This window comes from Rhinolophus sinicus, linkage group LG09 (assembly GCF_036562045.2).
Source record: "Rhinolophus sinicus isolate RSC01 linkage group LG09, ASM3656204v1, whole genome shotgun sequence".
NCBI lineage: Eukaryota > Metazoa > Chordata > Mammalia > Chiroptera > Rhinolophidae > Rhinolophus > Rhinolophus sinicus.
In genome coordinates this window covers 106811622-106834335 of record NC_133758.1, presented here as the reverse complement: position 1 = coordinate 106834335, position 22714 = coordinate 106811622, and the positions used below count along the sequence as shown (strand labels likewise).

Below are 22714 nucleotides of genomic sequence, written 5' to 3'. Positions count from 1 at the left end.
AATATCGTAGAAAATAAGTAGAAATAAAAATTAAAAACATATTTAAATCCACATCCTAGAAAAGTTTACAAAAAATGCTGTTTGTAGGTTTCCACTCCACTGGACTTTTAAAAGAAGCGGTAGATTCTTTAAGGCAGTAAATAGTTTTTACGAAAATTGCAACACAGTGAATTGGTGGTGGGAAAAACAGATTGATTTATACTCGTTTGAAGAAAGATCCTGGCTTGAAATGAGACGCAACTTTATATGGGGAAAAAAAAAGAAGACCACTCAAAGTTTCCCCTATTTTGCAAACTCTTCCAGGTTACAGGAGGAATTTATTCACACGGCTGGATATCTTTAACGTCGTTCGGAAACTTCGAGGGGAGAGTGGGTACCTGTCGAGACCACAGAATGTTCAGTGGACAGAAATATTTCTGCCCTGGAATTAAGGCGCTCCGCACGATCCTAGAGGACTGGCTCGTTCGCTCGCTCGGCCTCCGATTGGTCGAGCCTGCCCAGGCTGAGGGGAGAAAGCGGAACCGCGCTCTTTCAAATTCGCCGTCTCAACGTCGATGGACGCAGGCCACTTCCGGTGGAGCCATGGCGGCTAATGCTACCACTAACCCGTCGCAGCTGCTGCCTCTAGGTAATTGTCCAGTGGGGAGTGGGGGCGGGGAGCTGAAGCGTAGTGTTGGGGGCCGAGGGTCTGCGGCCGACGGTTAGGAAAACGTGTCGGACCAGCTGCTCTCCTCTCCGCGACTTGCCTCTAGGCTCCAAGTCTGCGGTCCTAGGCCGCCCCTGTGTCCAGCGTGGTAGGGGTCCTTTAGGCAGGGACTTGTGACTCCCCAAACCAGACCGTCAGCGGAAAAGGTCCCCACTTGGTGACTGCGTCGCCAGCCTTTGCTGTGAGCGCGCCTCTGCAGTCGTGGGAAGCAGCCCCACTCACCTGGCGTTGAAGCTTCCCAGGTTAGACTCACATTTCTGGCGGGTCATTAAGAGAAGCACCGCGGTCTGGGATGAGCCTTAAAAGAGGAATCTGCAAACTAGCTCTATTTATCATTCGTTCATCCAACAAACTGAGCAGCCGTAGTATTCGACAAATTTAAATCACGGCCATTGCCTTCAAATAGCGCACAAACCAGTGCAGCATGTAGGGTACTGGATAAATCAGCATCATGACCAAATAATAAGTCGGCTACAGAGATGTTCAGGCCGCTATCAGAGTACAGAGCAGAGACTTCTTTGGGTAAGGGAGGTAGTGACAAGAACGACTCTGGTGAAGACACATGCCTTTCTCTTCCTAATATGTTGTAACTGAAGAGTGATTGAGTTAGTGGATGTGACTGTGATTGAACATGTTTCCTTCGTTTGACAAAGTCTTTTTGAATGCTCAGCATATGACAGGCACTGTCTATTGGGATACAGTGATAAGGGAAAAACCACCACAGTTCCTGCATTCATGGAGCTTAGAGTCTCAAGGGGAAGTATGTAATCTGATAATCTAAAATAATATAAAACCACAGCCATGATACATTGCTACAAAGGAACAGTAAGTGGAGAACAGGGACAATTTTTCTTTTAATGTAGTGATGGAACAGAGATACGTCGTATAAGATCTGAAGTTTTTGAATGAATACTTTTTCTAATTTATCTGTCACCATATGCAAGTAATTAAGTGCCAATAGGCACACAAGTATTTGTTGAAGAAATGAATGGGTAAAATAATCTTTTCCCTCTCCCCCTTTTTTTTTCTTTAAAAAAATATATATCCATAGAGCTTGTGGACAAATGTATAGGATCAAGAATTCACATTGTGATGAAGAGTGATAAAGAAATTGTTGGCACGCTTCTAGGATTTGATGACTTTGTCAGTATCCTTTTGAAAGATGGTGGTGGATGGTATGGGTTTTTCTTCAGTAGTTAAGAACAGAAGTAAGAACTACAGACAATCAGCACTTACTGATCATTATAATAAAACAATGTGTTCTCAGGGAAGCTGAGAACTTTATTATTCTCAGCTTATTATTTCAGTGGTATGTGTACTGAAAGAAGATGAAGTTCCTGCCAGTCACAGACATTTTGAATTTGAGCCATTGTGTTAAACATTACAATTAAAACTGAAAAAAAGCAGAAGCCACAATAAATGTAACCTGATGTATTTATTTCTTAACACCAAATTTCAGATATGGTACTGGAAGATGTCACTGAATTGTGAGTACTGTTAAAAATTGAAGAATTTTTTTTTGGGGGGGAGTCTCCCCTTTTTTAATTTAAGGCAATTTTAGTACTATTGAGTCAGTAAAATGATGCATGAGAAAACATTTCCTGTTGGAATTACCTTAAAGATAGAAATTTTATTTACTGATGCTAAACTACTAAAACTGGGTTGAAAGGTTATTATCTTAATGTAATTGTTACTATGTTGCTAGGCAATTAGTAGAGACAAAGCTTGGAGGTAAAAGACATTAGGAATCTTGGGGCTCAGGTCAAATCAAGGAACTGATAGTAAAAGCATTTAGTGCTCTTAATTAAATTAATTGCTCTGCAAAATATGTATAAGATAAAATGTAAATGACGGCTCATTTATATTATAAAAATCGCAATCAGTATCTCTGCTTTCAGAATTGAATTGATTACAGATTGGTTTAATGGATAGGAATCAGTGGTAAGTAATAATAGTAAAAAGAGTGAGGAGAGTAAACGTTTTATTTCGTATTTGATCTCCTTGGCAAGTTTCAGTTTCTTTTATGAAAGTCAGCTCTAGTGGATGTGGAGCTTAGACCAACCAGTCCGCTCTGTCACCTTGAGGAAGAATGTATATCACCAATGGATAAACTTTATCTCTGAAAACTGTTGATATAATTGTGTGACCTCATGTTTATTTATATACAATAATAACCTATTTAGGGATCAGAATGTTGGCTTTGATTATCCTGTTTATCCTGACTCATTTTATCTATTCATTTAGTGAAATCACACCAGAAGGAAGAAGGATTACTAAATTAGACCAGATTTTGCTAAATGGAAATAATATAACAATGGTAAGACACAGTAAAGCTGTTTTATTTTGATGTTAGACCATTTTTGTGGGGCAGGGATTACAGAACTAACTTGCTTGACTATGTAAATAAATATTCACAGCCCAATGGTGCTTAAGATGGGAAAGGGATGCTCCAGTGTCAAGGCTGTAAAGCTGAGCTGTTGAAGATGACATTAGGCCTAAAGATACGAGGTGTGATCACACAATACAGTGAATGTTTAAATAAAAATAAATTTATAACAGTAAAAGATACAGTGCCATTGATCCCCCTCAAAATACTCCCCTTCGCTTTGAACACATCCCATTGTTCTTGCCACTTTCTGAAGCAGTTCTGGAAGTCCTCTTTCATGAGTGTCTCTAGTTGCGCTGTCGTGGCTGCCTCGATGTCCTGAATCGATTTCCTTTCATGGTCCTTTTGACTTTGGGGAAGAGCCAGAAGTCTCATGGTGCCAGATCCGGTGAATAAGGGCACAATGTAATGTTTTCACTTGACAGAAATTGCTGTACCAGAAGTGATGTGTGACATGGAGCATTTTCATGATGGAGGATGATTCATGGCACACTTTAAAACACACCTTCTCTCAACCGTAGCTCACACCTGACTACGCCGAACAAGTTGAAACTTGTCATACACTGTTACTAAGGTTCAACATGCCACTTCCCGTATTGAAGATCCCTGCCTTTCCATTGGATGGCACTCGGCAGCAGCATTTACCGTGTTTTGTGATCACAGCAGAAAGGCTCTGTGTCACACATCACTTCTGGTATGGCAGTTTCTGTCAAATAAAAACATTACGGTGTGTTCTCATCCATCTTATTCACCGGATTTGGCACCTGTGACTTCTGGCTCTTCCCCAAAGTCAATGACCATGACAGGTAAACATTTTGAATTGATTCAAAACACTAAGGCAGCCACGACAGCACAACTAAAGACAGTCATGAAAGAGGATTTCCAGAACTGATTCAGAAAATAGCAAGAATGGTGGGATAAGTGTGTTTGAAGCAAGGGGGAGTATTTTGAAGGGGGATTAATGGCAATGTTGTCTTCTGTAATAAATTCTTTTATTTAAACATTCACTATATTTTTTGATCACACCTTAAAAGTTTGCCTGTGCTTTTTAAATCTTTTACTAAGAATTATTGTTGAGTCACTAAGTATTAAATAATGATGTTGGAATTGTAAACAGCGGTGCTATGGAGAAAATGGAAATGTGAGGGAGGGACAGAGAGCAAAAGTGTCAACCAGGCACTCTCGGTAGACCTTTCTAGATAATGTAGTGGTGGTGTTATTAAACGTTTTCCTCCTTTGCAGCTGGTTCCTGGAGGAGAAGGACCTGAAGTATGAACGGATTCCCTTGACTTACGCTAGATTCTGTTTTGTCTTATGATGACAACAAAATACCAAATTTTTTTTTAAACCTTTCAATGTTTGGATTCTGTGAAGCTAAGTTTCCCGTTAAAGGGGATGCTTTGAAGAGGCATTGTAAATGCCTCTTTTGTAAGTTAATCATGATTATCTTGGAAAAAAGAACAATTTGTTCTTTGAAGACTAAAATAAAGGTGTTTTTGGTTAATTGTCATTTTATTTATTATATTGCAATAGCCAGTGGAACAAAGCTTGCATTTGTTTTGTCAATTGCTTTCTTGTCATTTTATGCCTGTTTGCTTCCTCATTTGCATGACCATTTGATTCTCAAACAAAAATTGTTCCAAACAAAATGACAGACTTTGAATTTGGACAGGTACATTTAAAAAACCTGAAATGATTACTTACACAGTTCAATTCAAACTGTGATGCTTTGAAATGAGGATTTTTCTCCTGAACTCAAGCTGTTAACTCCTATTAAAAACAAACAAGCAAAATACACGGGTAGTAAGTATATACACATTGTGGAAGTGTAGATTAGTAAAAAGAAAAATGTACGTTGCTATATATCCTCCTATACGTTCTCTGTACTCTCTTAGTACATGTTGTTACAAAAATTTGGTCACCCTGAATATACTGTTTTGTAGCCTCCATTTATGACTTTTTTTGAATTGAAATGCCAAACATGTCAGCTATTTCAGCAATTAATGTGTGCACAGTATTTCATTAAATGGATTTAGCATAACTTACTAGGTTGGTGCAAAAATAATTGTGGTTTTTGCAATTGTTAACCTTTTAAACCATAATTACTTTTGCACCAACCTAATATTTAGCCTATTCTTATTATTGGCCATAGTAGTCTAAATCTTTATACATTTTTATTTTTCTTAGAATAAATTCAGAAATGTGTAAGATCAAAGGGTATATATTGTCATGTTGCCAACAAAAAGTTTGTACCAACCTACAGTTTTGCCAGCAGTTACCATCATTACATACTTAACCACCCTGTACATAGTACCCTTTACATACTTACCACCGTTGGCTATATTCTATCTTCTCTCTGTGCCATTGTGATAGGCAAAACCTGGTATGTTTAACATTTTCTGTATTGTGAACTCATTTTGTATTTTGTGAATTACTTATATGATGCTTTTACCATTGAGATGCTGGTCTTGTTTTTTACTAATTTGTAAGAATTCTTAATTGGTTATTCTTGGTGATGTATTTTGCAGGTAAATCCCCCATTTTGTAGTTTGACTGTTAGTGGTACATTTTTTTTAGATAAATGACGTATTTTTATGTAGTCATGTTTGTCTTGTCGTTTATGGTTTTTGTCTATGGTACACATGGATTAGAAAGACCTTTGCTCTGATTATACATTTTTTGGTTACTTTATATTTCCTATGTTTTATTTAAATCTTGAATCCAGCTTCAATTTTAGTGTTTTCACATGACAAAAGGGCCCAACTTTATTTTCTAAAAACAAAGCACTAATTTGTGGTATTTTTTTATTTTTGTGGTGTAAATACTCCTACCTTGGCTGACTTCAAGCTGCCGAGGGTTTAACAGCTGGCTTGCAAACTTCCCAAAAGTTTAACAGCTGGTTCTCAGGAGCTAGTAGCCTGTTGCCCCACCCAACTGCTTCTGACCCTTATTGGGGGGAATGTTTTCCCCGCTATTGTGTCTTTCCTTTTGGGGGGAAGTTAAATGATGTAATGCCATCCCCTCTCCACCTTTTCACTAGCTACCCTATGTGAGCGGGGTTCAGCTCGTACTTTTTTCCTCTTAGGAGCTGCTAGCCTGCCAGGAGCACATGGTCTGAGCTCTAACATGCTGTGAGTGGTAGAGGGGCCGACCTCACTCAGGGAGGCTTGCCTGTGGTGGTCTCGTCCATGGCTGGGTGGCTGAGTTGACTTCTGGGGTTCAGGAATCGGAAGTTCACTTGTGTACAGATAAACTGTCTCTTAATCTCGTCTTTGGCAGTAATGAAAAGGAGGGTATGATTATCTCATCTGCTTACACTTTGGTCATATCGCCATTCATTTAGAGTAGGTACTATTCTGAAAGGGGTTGTTTCTTAACCTCGGCCCTATTGACACTTTTGTCTGGATAATTCTTAGTCGTGTGGGTTGTCCTGTGCATTGTAGGGTGTTTGGCAGCAGCCCTGGCCTCTACCCACTAGATGCCAGTAGCGTCCTTCCTCTTCTTTCCTGCTCCCCCTCGTAATGGTTGGTATCTGAGACTTCATGATAGACTGTGCTCTGGTTCTCCAGGGCTTTGATGGGTAAGCCCAGGGGGTGAAAAGAACAGAAAGAATGGGACTGTAAGGGAGGAACGATTATTTTCCACTTCTGGTGTTTTTTTCTACATGGAGGATGAATAATGTGTCTAATAATGCACCTGGCCTCTCTTTGTTCCCTTTCCCTCTGCCCAGGAGACATGGAGTGACTTATCTGATTAAATATGGGAAGAGGGCAATCGGCATGTTTGTCTCAACTCCTTTTTCCTCTTGGGGTTGAGTTGCCTTCTGGGAGCATGTGTTATGCTCTGCTTTTTGCTGTAACTTTCATAGGGGTCTGCATGAAGGCCTGGAGTAGTCTGGGTGGTCCAGCAATACTTGTAGTTTTGTGGGTACATCTGAATAATTTGGGGTTCCCTACTAAGAAGTTAACTGCAGTCCACAGATATAAGCAGCAGCCTCCACCTGGTGTCTGTCAGTCATGAAAGTGTTAACCGTTTTGCCTTTTTTCTCAATTGGTTTAGAACTCAATCATGGAAGAGGGGTGCTAATTTTTGGCCCCCTCAAAGACTCCAACAGTGCTCCAGTCTCTGAAATACAACAACCTCCTTTACCTTCCTGACTCCTCCTGTCTCACCCTGCACATCTGTCCTGCACAGCCAGTACAGAATTTGAATATTCAGCTAAATGCAGAATATGGTCATGTGACACTTTGGCTTTCAGACCTTTCAGTAACTTACCCTCCTACAACAATGGCCCAAGTTCCTTAGCAGAATACCGTGAGGGATACCCGTTGACCTTGTCTTGCCTGAGTAAAACAGAATGTGTGAGGCTGACTCTTCCCTCTCTTTGGATTTTTGGCTTCACTCCTGTCAGGCCCCTGTGGGAATACCCTTGTCTTTAAACTTTGCTTCATGTGGTTTACTTCTACTCAAACTTTAAGAGTAGGCTCAAGTGTCACCTTCTCCAGGAAGTCCTACAAGACTCCCCGCCCTTCTACCACTTCTCAGTGTTTATGCTGACAAGTCATGGAAACATCAAAGTGCTTTCTCATTATACTGTCTTGAGTAGCTGCTCCCTTAAAAAAAAAAATTCCTCAAGCAGTTCATGACATGCAAAGTCCTGGCTTCAAGGGAAACAAATCCTGTCACACAATTGGAGCAGAAACTGGAGTCTGGGTCACCACTGACACCACCAGCATCACCGTCTGAAGATCTTTAAAATTTTTTTTTATTCTATAAAGTGATATTAGGGATACTCAAGGATCTAGTTGAGTTTTGTGAACCACTTTATCAATGAATTAATTTAATCAATACAAATGGAGAAATGAACAAAGAAAAAGAGACCCACCACATATGGACCAGTGGTGAAGACTGGTGGGAATGAGTCCTGGATGCTGAGAATACAGGTCTGACACGCAGGTGTGATGTGGAACACAATTAGGCTATTTTGTCTATTGAAACTTTCCACAGAGATGTTAGCAATACAGAGATACTCTCGTATTGCATTTACAGTCAAGTTTATTATTAATGGAATAATGACAAACTTGTTAAATATAAATAAATGTATAAAGAACAGTGAAGCACTGTTCAACTATGAGCACGTGGTGAGGCAAAATATATTATTGATAAACATTACAAAACTCTGATGCCCATTAAGATGTAAATGGATAAAGGTCTCACCTCTTTGACTAAGGTCCTAAAGATTCTACTAAGGAATTTTATTGTTCTGGGTTTGTCTCAAGATTGAGTTTTTTCTTTTGTTATACATAGTAGGTAAAAATTATACATACTTAAGAAAACAACCCTAAATACTGAATCAATGAAATGTAGAAAGCAAGGGTTAGTGGTGTTAGGTAATTATCTGAGTATCTTCAGGGTTTGGCTGGCATGGTTGATTGACTCGGAGCCGTGATGAAACCGGGCTCTGGCTGCTAGCAGGGACACTGAGGCAGAAACTCAGGGAGCTCCCGCAGGGCCCAGTGCTGAGTCCCACTCACTGACATCTGGAAGTGGTGTGGCTGGCACTTGGTCTCTGGTCAGCCTGATGCCAAAAACCGTGCTTTGTCTACTCCAGTCGTGGGGAGTGTGGCGTCGTGAAGCTGGAAAACAGACTTAATCTACTTTCTGCAAGGTTGACCTGGCTGAATCTTTGGTTATTAGACATTTTATTCTTGAATTTAATAAGAATAAGTCATGTATGACATCATCTGGTCGCCAGAGGGCACTGTGGAACGGGCAGCTAGCTGCCAAAAGCCAAGGCTTTTAGTTTGCTTCAGAACTTTGGAAGAATTCAAGAGGACGTGACCACTCTACCAGAAAGCTGGACCCGCGCAATCCGAAACTCCTCAGCCCCTCCTGTTCTTGAAATGCATATTCTGCCCACAGTAGGAACCATTTCAAGGATGCAGCCTTGAAAGTGAGGTGGTGTTGAGATCACCTGGATGGGAAGACGTGACTGAACCCAGGTAAGGCTTCTATATAAGCATTTAAGGTTCAGGCAGGTGGATACAGATTTACTCGTTTTGTGGTTGCCCAAGACAAACCTCGTAAGTTTTCTTGCTTATTAAACCTGCCACCTACTAATCTATAGAGTAGTAGATCTGCCTCTTTCTTTGGTCTCTCCTTGCCCTCCATACATGGGGGCCAGTTTCAGATTCACTTGACAGGATCCAGAGGTTTCGTTTTGAACCAGCAAACCTGTATTTGAACTCAGGTTTCTGGTCTTCCACTCTGCTGTACTTGTTGGATCATAGCACAAGGGCAGGTAAAAGGTTGAATCTATACTATTTTATACTTCTTTTTCAAAAAGGAATCTTTTTCATATTTTCTGTGTGAGGTGCCTTTTTCGTACAAAAGCTGTCTAAGTATGTGAATGAAAACATGGGCTCTAGAATCAGACTTAAAGTGGACTCTAATCCCAGTCAATCATTTATTAATTGTGTAAGTGTAGGAGGTTACTTACTGTCTCAGGCCCTAATTCTTTCATTTGTAAATTGGGAAAAATAACCACCTTTCTGGGTTGTAAAAATTAACAAAGATAATATATATAAAGCATTCAGTGTAGTTTCAATTATAGTAAGTGCTCAAATAAATGGTGGTAGTTATTACTACTATTTAAAGAGCTGCCAGATCAACTGAATGGTTTTTCCATCACAGCAATTTCATTTCAACAATTCAAGCTACCTTTTACTTAATCCATACTGTTTCCCTGAGAATGGAGCCCCTCGTCATCTTTGAATCTTCTGTCACAGAGCACATGCTTGGGCACAGGGGCTCAAATGATATTCATTGAATTAAGTGGTGACAGTAGAGTAGGAAGCTGTCCTTTGTCTCATAATTGCCGCCCTTGGGCATGAGCCCCTCATAGCGACCTTGTTATTTGTCATTGGTTTTCTGTTGAGGGTAGTAAGAAATAGGAAGGACCTTATTTTCCGCTCTACTGAATTGCCTGGAGAGCATCTCTTGATTGCAGCTGGAAGTGTGACATTTAATTAGTGGAGACAACTGAGTCCGGCAAGAGGCAGCCTGCCAGCAAGAGGGTGAGAAAAGCCTGGGGAAGACGTGCTGCGCTCCGTCCCGGCAATTGGTCCCAGGTTTTTCCTAGATCCAGACCAAGGATTCACGTCACCACAGGTGGAGATTGCCAAAGCTTAAGGGATTTTCCATAGTGATGGGAACCACAAATGAGCCCCGCTGACACCTACTTTTCTTCTACCTGACATTTACTTAGGAAAAGAAATGATGAGCCTGGCCTCCTGCTGGCCTAGTGACTGAGGCTTGTGCTGAGATCTGTGCCTCTCAGATCACAGGAGCCGGGGTGTGATGAGCTGGAAAGGGCTTACAGCACCTCTAGGCCCAGCCCTGCTCTTTAGAGGTGAGGATACCTAGGTCCAGGGAGGGGCCTTGACTTCTGAGGGACTCGGGCTGAGCTGGAACCAGTGCTTAGCTCATTAGAACCTGGTTCAGAACTCTGGGCTATGCCACGTGGCATTCATGACAGGGTGGTGATGGTTGGCTTACCCTGAATGAAATCCCCCTCTGCCGCAGAAGCTGGTTGAAATCACTTGTGTCGGAGCCCCTGCACTTCCCCATAGGTGTCCTAGAGATATGCTTTCCCAATTTATTTCCAAAGAGCCATCTTTTCTGTACTAGGAGTGATGCCTCATCTGCCTCTGGGCCCCTGGTGCCCTGAAAAAGGCTTTCAGCAGCAGAAGCCAAAGGGAGACCGGGAGGAGAGGCTTAGTTGGCACTGGAGCTAGAAAGGAAGAGGGCCCAGGAAGGCATTGAAACAAAGCATGGCGGTGGGGTGGACCTGGCTTCTGCTACCTGCTCTGTCATTTCTCATTGGTGTGACCTTGGAGACGGTACTTAACAACGCTAAGCCTTAGTGCCCTTCTCTAAGTGGGAATGATGATGTGTACTTTGGGGATATACGTGTAGGAAGTAAATGAGATAATGTATGTGATAAATGTACATTATAGTACATAATACGTAAGATATATATATGAAATGGATGAGATCTGAAGGCACCCCACTGTGCCTGCCGTGCAGTAGGCGCCCCACAGGTCAGTTCCTCACTCCCTCCTGGAAACCACTGCGGTGCCCAGAGCGCCTCAGGTCTTCTTCACGGAGCTCCCTCCCCTCAGGTCTCCTCCATATGTGCAGGTTGCATGTTACAATGCCAAAGGTCAAAGCAGTTAGTGTTTTGTTTTTAAGAACAAAAGGGGATATTTATTGTTTCACATAATTTAACATTCCAGTTACCGGCAGGGCTAGATCCAAGCGTTCTAACCATGTCAGCAAGTACAGTCTGTCTGTGTCTCAGCTCTGCCCTCTACAGAATGCGCCTTCCTGTTTTAAAAGGAGATGAAATATGTTTTAGAACAAATTTTGGCAATGTTCTTTTAAAGAATCTACTGGATTGTACACCATTCATCCCTGCTCCGCCTGCTATCTCTTCCCAGGTCAAACAGTATTCGTTTCTGGCAAATTCCAAAATTCCATTTCTTAGGCCCCCTTTATCATTTCCCAATCTCTTTGCTTAGGCTGACCATGATAAAACCAAAATATAATGCTAAAAATATTCCCATTCTTAAAAAAACTCCAAACCCTTAATAAATTGCTTTGTAACTTTATGATTTTGAATATTCGTCTGGGCTAATGGCACCCGCTAGCAAAGGGAACTCCTCACGTGGTGGCTTCACAGCCAAACCCAGGTTGCAGCTTTGAGGGGATTCTGAGGGGACCTCCTTAATAGCCCCGATGCCCTCAGGAGTGAGATGGTCAGATTTGGGTCAGGCTCTCCATCACCCGAGCAGTTGGACCCAGCCATTTGTGAGTCAGCTGATAAAGAGGGTGGCACGGAATGTGGGAAATGCGTCCTCATGTTCTCACTGGAGCTCTGAAGGGCAGGACAGATTGGCACGACTCTGCAGTGGGCAGAGGGAATATGGGGTGTTGTGTAAAAGTCCTGCGCTTGGGGACTTAGACTAGCTCTTAGCCACCAGCTGAGTGGCCTTGAGTAGGTGACATTTAGTGTGCTCGTTCCCTCGTGGCAGGCGCTGTTGTAAGCATGCTACTTCTCAACAACTGAGTGAGGGGGGATGTATTATTGTCCCTGTGTCAAGATTCTCCAGAGAAACTGAACCAATAGGAGATATCTATAGATCTATCTATCTATCAATCAATCATCATCTGTCTGCTGCAAGGAATTGATTTACACAGCTACAGGGGGTTGGCGAGTCCCAAGTCCGTAGGGCAAGCCTGCAGGTTTGGCAAGAGCTGATGTTGCTGGTGGTTGAATTTCTTGTTTCTCTGTGAAATCTTCCTCTGTGAACGTTTTGGTTCTTAAGGACTTTCGACTGATTGGATGAAACCCATCGACATTACTGAGGGTAATCTCCCTTGTTTAAAGTCAACTGATTGTAGCTATTAACCACAACTTCAAAGCGTCTTCACAGCAACACCTATATGAGTGTTTCATTAAAGAACTGGGTACTGGAGCCTAGCCAAGTGGACACACAAAACTAACTATCACACCCCCTTATAAAGCGGAGGAAACAGACAGAGTAAAGAACGCCCAAGGTCTGGGCGGCGATGTCACAGTCAGAATTCCAACGCCGGCTCCACAGCCGTGCCCTTGCCCACCGTGCTGCTCCACGGCCTAACTGGTTGCAATCCCAGATGTACAGATGAAGCTGATAATGCCTGCTGCTTTCTACTCAAGGATTCCTGTACTTATTTCTGTGCTTTTATTCTGTCTCATTTCAAATCGGATTCGAGGAGGCTCTGAGAAATCAACCAGACAAAAGTGTTTTGAAGAATATTCAGGGAAAGAAAAGGAAACCACATGACTGTACACCTGTACACAAAGCCAGACACAATGCCAGCATCTGCACATTTGTTGTCTAATTTAATACAAGAAAATGCAAATCCTTCATCGCCTGAACTTCCTTGCTCATGTTCGTACCCTTGATGCTTTTCACGGGGCCAGGAGTAGACACCCATTAAATGCCTGTGAATCAATGGAATCATTGCCCCGTGGTGAAACTTGAAGACGAGGCGATCGTTGGTGAGAGCTTCTGCGGCAGGGCAAAGGATTTTATGTGGGATCCAATATCTTCCAGGGGATGAAAGGTTAATCCCAGGTCATGTTGCCCTGGAGAGGGAAGGAGGCGTCTTCTGCAGACTCATTGGGGAAATCATCTGCAGGTGAACCTGCTAAAATTATCCACTTCCTTTGTGCAACACACTCCCCAGGCTGGAAAACACTGCCACATACGTCACCTGGACTCTTTAAAACTTGCTCCTCATGTAGGCCAAGTCTCCACTGAAACGGCACTGAGTTCCTGTAATCCCAGCCCTGGAGAGTGTTCCCCTGGAGGGAGGCACATGCATGTTTCTGCCCCGTGGCTGGCGCCACATCCACATCCATCCCTCCTTATATAAACGCAAAGCAGCAAAACTAGTCACCTGGCATGCAAGGGGTTTCGTGTTAAGTGGACGTGTATGAGGAGTGGTTTCCATGGAGTCAGGGTTCAGGTTCTACTTCAGAATTAGTGAGACATTCCGGCTGACAACCAGATTTATTTCACCCCAGCTCTGGGGGGGAAATGTTCTTCCTGAGGGGAGGAGGCACTGGCCTCTCTACGTGTCAGGAGGAGAAGGAGTGAGAGTCTGAGCTGACCTTACGTGGTTTGAGTCTTGACTGTCACTTCCTAGCTATTAGAGATGGAGGACTTTACTTCCCTCTCTCCAGGTCTCAGTTTCCATATGTATATGTATACATGTATGTAGATGTACATGTATATAGAACTGGGACCACATTATGTACATCATAGGGCTGCTTTGAATGTTGCCATGAGATCATATTTGTACAGAACCTGGCCTGTGGGAGGGACCTGGTACACATTGGGTCATCCTTTCCTGAACCACTGCTGGGGCTTGGCCCAGTGCTCTGTGGGAAGCTGCTACTCCTCTGATGCTGATTGAACCCAGATGAAATCTAGTTAAAAACTAGAAACATCTGAGGGGAGATTGTGGTTGAAGGGGTGGGTTTGGGACTATAATAGCAGATGCTGTCAGTGCCTCTTGCATATCCCCTTGGCCCATCTGGAGGTCACTTGTAAGTCAAGCGGACAGTTTCCATGTCACAGCAATGACCTCCTGCTTCAAGCACATGGTTCTCTGGCCTGGTGAGCATGCGATACTTGGAAATGCTAGGGGAATATGACCCCAGAAGTGACTCACAACTAATGGAGATGGGAGCGGAAGGATAAAAATCCCAGCTCTCTAGCTCCCTGGTGGGGGCTGTTTTGAGGTGTGTTCTACACAGTGTCTTGGAGGGGCCCCAGTTGTTCATAGCAGCAATGCAACTACTAATGCGTCCCATCACACCCTCAAACACACTTCTCTGCTCCCTCACTTGCTTCCTGGGATGACCTCAAAAGGACTTGTCCCCAAATCATTTTCAGGATCTGCTTTTGTGGGAACGCCCAACCAAGAGAGAAACCATTGCCCTATTGCCTTCTGAGACGTAGGCCCTGCTCCTCCACCCTGGCCCAGCTTCTAGATATTCTCTTGCTCCTTTCTCATGAGCTTCTGCTCCATTTCACGACTCCTTTATGGTTTTGCTTTTTTTTTTTTTTTGGTAGGAGGGAAAGGCTTCAATCCCCATGATTGTGGAAAATGACAGTCTCTCTAATTCTCTGCTTTCCTGAGCCTGAACCGAGCCAAGGGTGTCTCTCACCCAGAGACAAAGAAGGCCCTTTCTTTGGCCTTGCTAACCTTGATTGCAGTTGTCAGAGTCCGCTTATTATCTATAATAATAGCTTGTGGGGTTCTTTATAAGAAACAGTTTTGCAAATGAAGGAGTCCTTTCCTTGGAATGAGAACTCTGTACAGTTTATTATACAAGTGAGCGTAACTACTGTAGTGGACACTTAGGATTGTTTTCCAGGACCTCCTTTTTAGGCACTGCCTTTTTCCGTCCATGCAGTTAGAACAGAAGTTGCTATGTTAGTGCAGGGTGACTCCTAACCCCTGGCTTCAGCTGATTTGTCCACAGATTGGCATCTAACTCAAGCTCCACCCATGAGGCCCATTCTAAAGATTTTTGACTTGGGACCAAAGAGACCTTGAATTCGGTCTCTCTCCAGGAGCTGGAGCTGCGAGATGTAAATGTTTGTTGCTGTCAGCAGCCAAGTTTCCTGCTACGTGGAAAAAGCCAGTCTGCGTTGGAAAGAGTGACATCAGTGTGCGAAGAGGAGCAGAGGTGAGTGATGGAGGGAGAGCCCGGGCCGCATTCATGCTCCTGTCCCCTCACAGCCCAGCTGCATCCCTGGATATTCCCTCCCGTTAGAAGTTTAACCTTTTCTTGGTTGCTGAGAACCAACTAGTCCCACCAGCTAATTGAATGGTGTTTCTGTTACTTGCAACCCAAAAGTCCTAACACAAAGATAACCTTTAAATGCTTAAAACTATCTGTGGGGTCCCAGCATCGTCACCAGTACCTCCTAACTGAGGAATTGTTGGGAAACTATGGTGGGTACCTCTTCAGTATCCATACTGCCTCACCACTGGGGAGCAGTCATGCTGTGGGGGGATCGTCTATAGCTCCAGGCAGCGGTGTGACTTGTTTAAGGCAGTAGTGGCAATCGCAACCCTTTTGCAGTGACCGAGTCAGAAGCGAGCATGCGACTCAATTTTGGGATGTTGGCTGGGGATTCTGGGAAGTTTATTCACTCCTGAGAGAGCTGCAGAAAGAACAGACATGCTGTTCTTTCTCAGAGCTTTGTTACGTATGTGTGCTGTGAGGCTGGCACCTGCTGTAGCTGTATCCTTGCCAGTCTGAGGAGGAGGTCAAAGAAATGAAGATGGGGGCCGGCCCCGTGGCTCAGGCAGTTGGAGCTCCGTGCTCCTAACTCCAAAGGCTGCCAGTGGGCTCTCAACCACAAGGTTGCCGGTTCGATTCCTCGACTCCCACAAGGGATGGTGGGCAGCGCCCTCTGCAACTAAGATTGAACACGGCACCTTGAGCTGAGCTGCCGCTGAGCTCCTGGATGGCTCAGTTGGTTGTAGCACGTCCTCAACCAAAAGGTCGCAGGTTCAACTCCCACAAGGGATGGTGGGCTGCGTCCCCTACAACTAGCAACGGCAACTGGACCTGGAGCTGAGCTGCTCCCTCCACAACTAAGACTGAAAGGACAACAACTTGAAGCTGAACGGCACCCTCCACAACTAAGATTGAAAGGACAACAACTTGACTTGGAAAAAAGTCCTGGAAGTACACACTGTTCCCCAATAAAGTCCTGTTCCCCTTCCCCAATAAAATCTTTAAAAAAAAGAAAGAAAGAAAAGAAGAATGAAATGAAATGGAGATCAAACCGTGCTACGTTAGGTCTTCCAGTTTAGTGGACCAATGCATTTCCTTATCGTAACTTAAGCTAATTTGGTTTGGATTTTTCTGTTGCATGGCTGTTGTTTTGCTGCTGAAAACATGCTATCCACTACAGAACTCTCAGTTGGTGAACCACAGGAATAATCTTGCTCAGATCAAGCCTTCTGTATCAGATTCTGTCACGCCTCTACCATTTGTCCCATGTTTCATTCTACTGAGATTAATCTCAATAGCTGTTAAAGGGCTCGGACTCTGCTTTTGCATTTGTTTGCAATAAGCTCTTGTTTTTACTATGAGTTTTATCAATTGATTTCTATGGAGGCTTATTTCCTCCAATATGCGTTGCAGAATGCTGAGGTTGTTTTGTTTTTGTGTCTCTGGGAGTGGCTTTTATCTTTTGTTTGGCTAAGAAGTGCTCTCTCCATCTGACGCTTTGTTTGGTGCCTATTCATCACAATAAACTGTCTGTGCTTTGTTGCTGTGTCTCTGTGGCAAGGAGAGATGCTTTCTGAGGGGGGGTCTTGGCACCCCTACTCCATTGCTTCACACTGTGACACTTTGTGTAACCGGTCTACATCCACTCTGGCAGGAGTAGCCCAGCACTCTTAGTGCACGGGCCATACAAGCCTTTTTTGTTTTAAAGGTTTTTCCTCCAAATGATAGGAAAGGAGCCCAGAGTAACAGGGATGGGGAAATTACAATTGCTCAAGAAATCTCAAAAAGTTCTAATAGTAATAATTTTATAGTCTACACTCAAGTATTATCGGTGGTTTATTTTCTTTTTATGTTCTTTCTTTGGTTCATATGGCAAGAGAATGATAGAGAGAGAGGTGAGGCAACATGTGGCAGAAATAAAAATCTCTCTTTCAGAGCTGGGCTTCGTGCCCAGGCCAGCACGAGACCTGCCTCCCCACCCCTCCTCCACTTCCATCATCAGGGACAGCTCTTTCCTGCTCCTGCCGTCGCCGCCTTGAGCATCCCCTGACTCCCCCAATGTGGTGCTGTTCTGTGGCAGCTCATGGCAGGACCTGTCCCCAGAAAGTGGTGGACAGACTGGGGCTGCAGCTGGGCAGGCTGCTCACCAAGAAGTTCAGCAACCAGGAGAGCGAGTAGAGGTCAGTGAGCGTGTGAGAGGCCAAGCTTCTATACCACACAGAGTGTAGGACACCCTGATGGAGCTTGTTGGTGTGATCAGTGGTGCAAAGGCGCACGGTCCTCCAGAGTGAGGGCGGGACTCCCGTTTCCCATGCGCCTGATGAGATCAAAAGGACAAGAGTCGTGCTGCAGTTTCTGGAAAACTTATGGCCAGTCTGCTTATAGCAGCCGGGGCACATCACATCATCACTATGGGTCCGCACGCTGCTCAGACGCAGGCCTTCCGTATTCCGTGGGTGACTTCCATGCAGAAAGCTGCCATCCTCCAGTGGGTCCGAGAGAATATTCCAGCCCGAGGAACTGTCATGGACAGACAGACCAAACATGGAGTTTGCCTTGCTTCCCCGAGAGAGAAGGAGAACCATGGGGTGGGTAGGATGATTCTGGTTGATGATGTTGAACATCCGGTGGCCGTCCTCATGGATGACATGAGTGACGCTGTGGCAGAAAATGCTGTGCTGCACACAGCTGTGCTGTGCCAGAGCCATTAAAGTTTATGCCATTTTTACTCATGGAATCTTCTCTGGGGCAGCTATTTCCAGATTTAGGAATTCTGCCTCTGAGGCTCTCAGTGTCACAAACACCGCTCCTGAGAAGGACAAGATGCAACACTGGTCTAAGATTCAAGTTGTTGCCATCTCCGTGATTTTGTTGAGGCGGTCCAAAGAGCGCACAACAGCAAACCTGTCTCTTACTTGTTCAGCCACAACCCTCTGTAGTGCCAGGATGCTATGATTTCAGACATTATACTCCAAATTAAAAAAAACACACCACAAAAACTCAAAGGATAGAATGATGAATATTAAAGCGTCAGATCTCTGTTTTAACCTTGGAACGTATCTTTATGGTATTAGGAGACAATGCATAGGGTTACGGGACTGTTTGTTTTGTTTGTAATTGAACTTGTCTTGAATGAGAAATGCCTTGTAGTAACAGATCACTTTTATCTTTGTTCTTCTGGTACTTTGAGGCCATAATCATATAATTTGCTTATGTAATTTCCTTTGTGGAAATTCATAGTTTACGTATTTCTGAGGTTGTCAAAGATAACTTCCTATTAAAGTGCTTTGGGAACCACTTTACATGTGATAATATGATGGACATTTGGGTAAAGCCCTATATGGAATTAGCCCTTTCCTTTTGAGTCAACATTAGAAAATTATGAAATGCCTTGAATGTTGACTTTCGGGGTTCAAATAAACTAGCTATTTTGCTTAATTGGAACTAAGCTCTACTTAGCTAAACATGGCCAGTGACCCATTTATTTTCTGATGTAACTTAGACAAATCAGGTACAATGTAATTATACATAAATGCAGTTTTATGAATTGCCTCTCTCCATCTGGGTATCACCATGACTTTTAAACTACCACTTCTGAAAACATGGTAACTACCCATGCTTGCTTGAACTTCTAAGTCTTAAACATCAAGTTATGTCCAGTAATAGATCTACCTTCTTTAAAGTTACCATGAAATTGATGAGCAAATTGTGACTGCCTTGGTGAGTTGCAAATTGAAGTTGGAAGATGTACAGTGCTTCCTACTTTTTTGAGATACATTCTAATATATCCTTTCATTTTGTTCTTTTATATTTTATTTTTAGCTTCTACCTTTCATTTTTTTTCCTCCACAATTTTATGTTTTGGATTTCCCTCGAAATAAAGACTATATTAGATCCATTAGAACTTAGCCAGTTTGATTCTTTAATTTGCTTCTTGATAATAGGAAATAGATGAGCTTGTTATGAGTGCCTCCAAATGTATATTTAAACCTTTTCTTGGTTTCTTTCTGTATTTGTTTATTTCATTCATATTAAATATACTTTTGCCTTTTGTATTCTAAAGTAGCAAGTCTCTCAGGCGAATGATTGTTTTAACTACAGATTTTATCTGAAAAATATAGATAGAAGAATGTTAAGAAAAAAGTACCAATAACTAAATCTTAATTATTTCATTAGGATAATGTTCAAAGATTTTCAAAAGTGATGGTGGGGAAAAACTCACTCAGGATTATGTCACCCACGAGCTGACAGTTTGCGACAGTCAGAAGTGAGAGGCCGTGCTGCCTCAATGGCTGAAGAGAAGGGTTGAACTTTATACCAGGGCTGCCAAAATAATGTATACACATGACTTGTATTCATCTTTTGTTATCAATATATATGGAGCATTACAATTTTAATACAGTTTTTTCCTTTCTTAAAATGTATATACTTTTTTTGGTACCCTCTGTATATGTATTGGCTGGACAACCAACCTGAATAATTCACATCAAAAAGAGAGGTGGGGAATGGATAAACAAATTATGGTACGTCCGTACATTGGAATATTATGCAGCCATAGAAGGACTGAAGTACTGATACACTCTACCACTTGAACGAACCTTGAAAACATTATAAGTAAAAGAAACCAGACACAAAAGAGTCACATATACAATTGTATGAGTCCTGTTATATGATGTACCCAGAATACACTAATCTATAGAGACAGAAAGCGGACTAGTGGTTACCAGGGACTGTGGGTAGGTGAGAATGAAGAGTGACTACCTAATGGGTACTGGGTGCTCTTATAGGGTGATGGAAAAGTTTTGAACCTAGAGAGCGCGTAGTTGTACAGCATTGTGAATACACTAAATACCACTGAATTATACACTTTAAAATGGTTAATTGCTTGTTATATGAATTTCACTTCAATAAAAAAAAAAAAAAAACAGCTGGAAGGTTTTCTAAAAAACCTGAGCCCCTACCTTTCCCAGCGCCACATTCTGCTTTGCCTCTTAAGAAAGCACATTCACGTGTTATAAGGGATGTGAGGTGACTACCTGGCTTAGGATGACTCATCGTCATTTATTAAGCAACCTGGAGGCTTGAGAGCAGTGCATTTTGGGCAATTTGCTGATTCCTTTAGGCAATCTTAATGCTGAGCCCCGTGGGTAGCAAGAAATAGCATATGATTAGAACAGGAGCAATTACTCTTAGAAAAGCATCATTAATTTCAAAAGCTCTTGTCCTGAGCTATGTGGCTAAGTGGAGACAAATTAGGATGCTGTCTAGAGGAGAAAAAGGGAAGTTCTTTTTCCCTCTTCAGGACAGAAAGGAAACCTCACCTCATTTGTGCCAAGCAGTTAATTCTTCCTCTGGGGGTGGGAGTGCAGGGTTTGGGAGACGGTGGTTGGGGTAGGTTAGTCATCAGAGGACTAGGATTTGCATTAATTCTACTGAAAGCTGTTTCAGTTCTTTGTTGCTTTGTCTCCCTGGCAATAAAAAGGAGCTGTTCACATTTCCCATTTGTCTCCATCATAGGTTCTTTCTGGGGTATAATTAGTAAGGAGTAAAGGGCAGTGGACCATTCTCAGGAGACCTGGTTTCTAGGATCCCTTTTTTGGGTCTTGCTCTTCAATAAATCAGTGCAAAGCAAAGCAAAGTGGGGTCACCTCCCAGGTCCTTATTTAGAAATAGATACTGAAATACAAATTCTTACTAAGGCAAACAAAGCATTTGGACAGTGGGAACTTTTCACTTCTGAAAGGATGTAAAAACAAAGAAAACCCTCAATGAATGCCATTTCAACCAGCATCTTTCATTCCATGCCTCATACCTTAAGCTCTCATTCAAGTCCCTGCTACAGCATTTACTTAAGGGCAAGTCACGTAACCCTCTGTGTCGCGCTTTCCACCTTGCTGGATAATCATACCCATATTTAACTGTTATTGTGGGAACCAGAGGACGTGGAAATGCCCTGGTCTCAGCTGGGCATCGCTGCTTCTCCTGGTTAGGTTGTCACTGGGACCCCCACTGATTGCAGGGACCCAGCCCCATCTTCATACACCAGAAGTGGTGACTCGTCCTGTGGTTTTTCAGGCCATGGCTTGATAATCTGTTGTGACCCTACTTCCATTCTGAATAAATGGCTTTTTAGACAAACTGGCAAAAAAAGTTCTTCAAAAGTTAAAAAATAGAAGAACAAATGCACACAGATCCAAAACAATTCTGTCATTTTCAAAATGCTGCAGATTTGATAAATGGTGGGAGTTTGGCATAACACGGTGGTTAAGAACACGCGTGGGTGTGAGTCAGAAAGACCTAGATTTGCATTTGTATAAACTTGGACAGGTAACTTAACCTTCCTGAACCTGTTTCCTTGTCTGTAAAAGGGGATTAGTAATAATGCAATACTGACCTCACAGTTGCAGTGATGACACGAGACGAGGTCTGCCAATGTGGTAATATTTACTGTGGGTCAGCACTGCATGTAGAGTTCACGGCAAACTTTATTATCTTCCCCCACTGCACAGATGGAGGACCTAATGGATAGAAAGGAGAGATAATGCTTCAGATCACACAGCCAGTAAATTGTGGAGCTGGCCTTTGAGTCTAGGATAGCTGTCACCAGAAGCCCTGCTCTAAATAGTGAAGTGCTGCATTTAACATCCCCCAGCACAGAGGCCGTGCTTAAGTGAGAAGGGCCAACTCTGACTGTTATTGTTTATCGGTGCACATTTCCTGTGAAGTATCATGAGATGACTTTGTTTAAAGGTCCTTAAAATGCTCCAAAGATGACAAAGTAAGAATAAAGTGAGTCACCAGACGCAGACACGGAAAAGTGTTAAAAATTCGTTTTCGTTTATAACATAACTTGTAATCATTTAGAAATGATTTTAGACACACTGAGAAGAGCCCCAACTTCCTGTGGTCAGCTGTGGCCTGCCCGCTTGTACTTGTGGGTGTCCCCTTCTCAAACCCTTCCGGTCACCATTTTTGCCTTCCTGCTGAGCCCCACTAGGCCTTTGATGGAGTCTGTTAATTAAGCCGTGGGGAATAGCCCCCCTGCCTGGCTGCTGGCTCTCCCAGGGCTGGTCAGTGGGTTGGTCAGCGGGAGGTACTGGCAGGAGAAGCGGCCAGAAAGAGGAAGGAGGAGGTCGCGTGTTCTCCTGTGGCTCACTGCAGGTGGGCTGTGTCCTCCAGGCCCCCTTGCTAACTTGGGCATCCTCCCCCATCCCTGTTTGCTTTCCCTAAACTCTGCCCACTTTATTATACT

General features: G+C 43.1%; 1 protein-coding gene and 1 pseudogene across 1 annotated transcript; both read left to right on the top strand.

The window, feature by feature from the left end:
• Window positions 1–352: 352 nt before the first annotated feature.
• Window positions 353–4596, top strand: LSM5 (LSM5 homolog, U6 small nuclear RNA and mRNA degradation associated). The gene is made up of 5 exons (XM_019757324.2): window positions 353–628; window positions 1758–1853; window positions 2166–2193; window positions 2951–3023; window positions 4335–4596. The coding sequence occupies exons 1-5, from the start codon at window positions 394–396 to the stop codon at window positions 4365–4367; spliced, it is 465 nt and encodes a 154-aa protein (XP_019612883.2). The 5' UTR covers window positions 353–393; the 3' UTR covers window positions 4368–4596.
• A 2581-nt stretch (window positions 4597–7177) lies between these two features.
• Window positions 7178–21286, top strand: LOC141573220 (ribose-phosphate pyrophosphokinase 2 pseudogene; annotated as a pseudogene).
• The last annotated feature ends 1428 nt before the right edge of the window (window positions 21287–22714 follow it).

What these genes read in the sequence shown, in the direction of transcription:
- LSM5 (XM_019757324.2), top strand. Translation starts at nt 394, where the DNA reads ATGTTCAGTGGACAGAAATATTTCTGCCCTGGAATTAAGGCGCTCCGC. An exon ending in AGGATTTGATGACTTTGTCA is followed by an intron (nt 1,854 to 2,165) that starts GTATCCTTTTGA and finishes ACCAAATTTCAG; the next exon opens with ATATGGTACTGGAAGATGTC. An exon ending in CTGGAAGATGTCACTGAATT is followed by an intron (nt 2,194 to 2,950) that starts GTGAGTACTGTT and finishes CTATTCATTTAG; the next exon opens with TGAAATCACACCAGAAGGAA.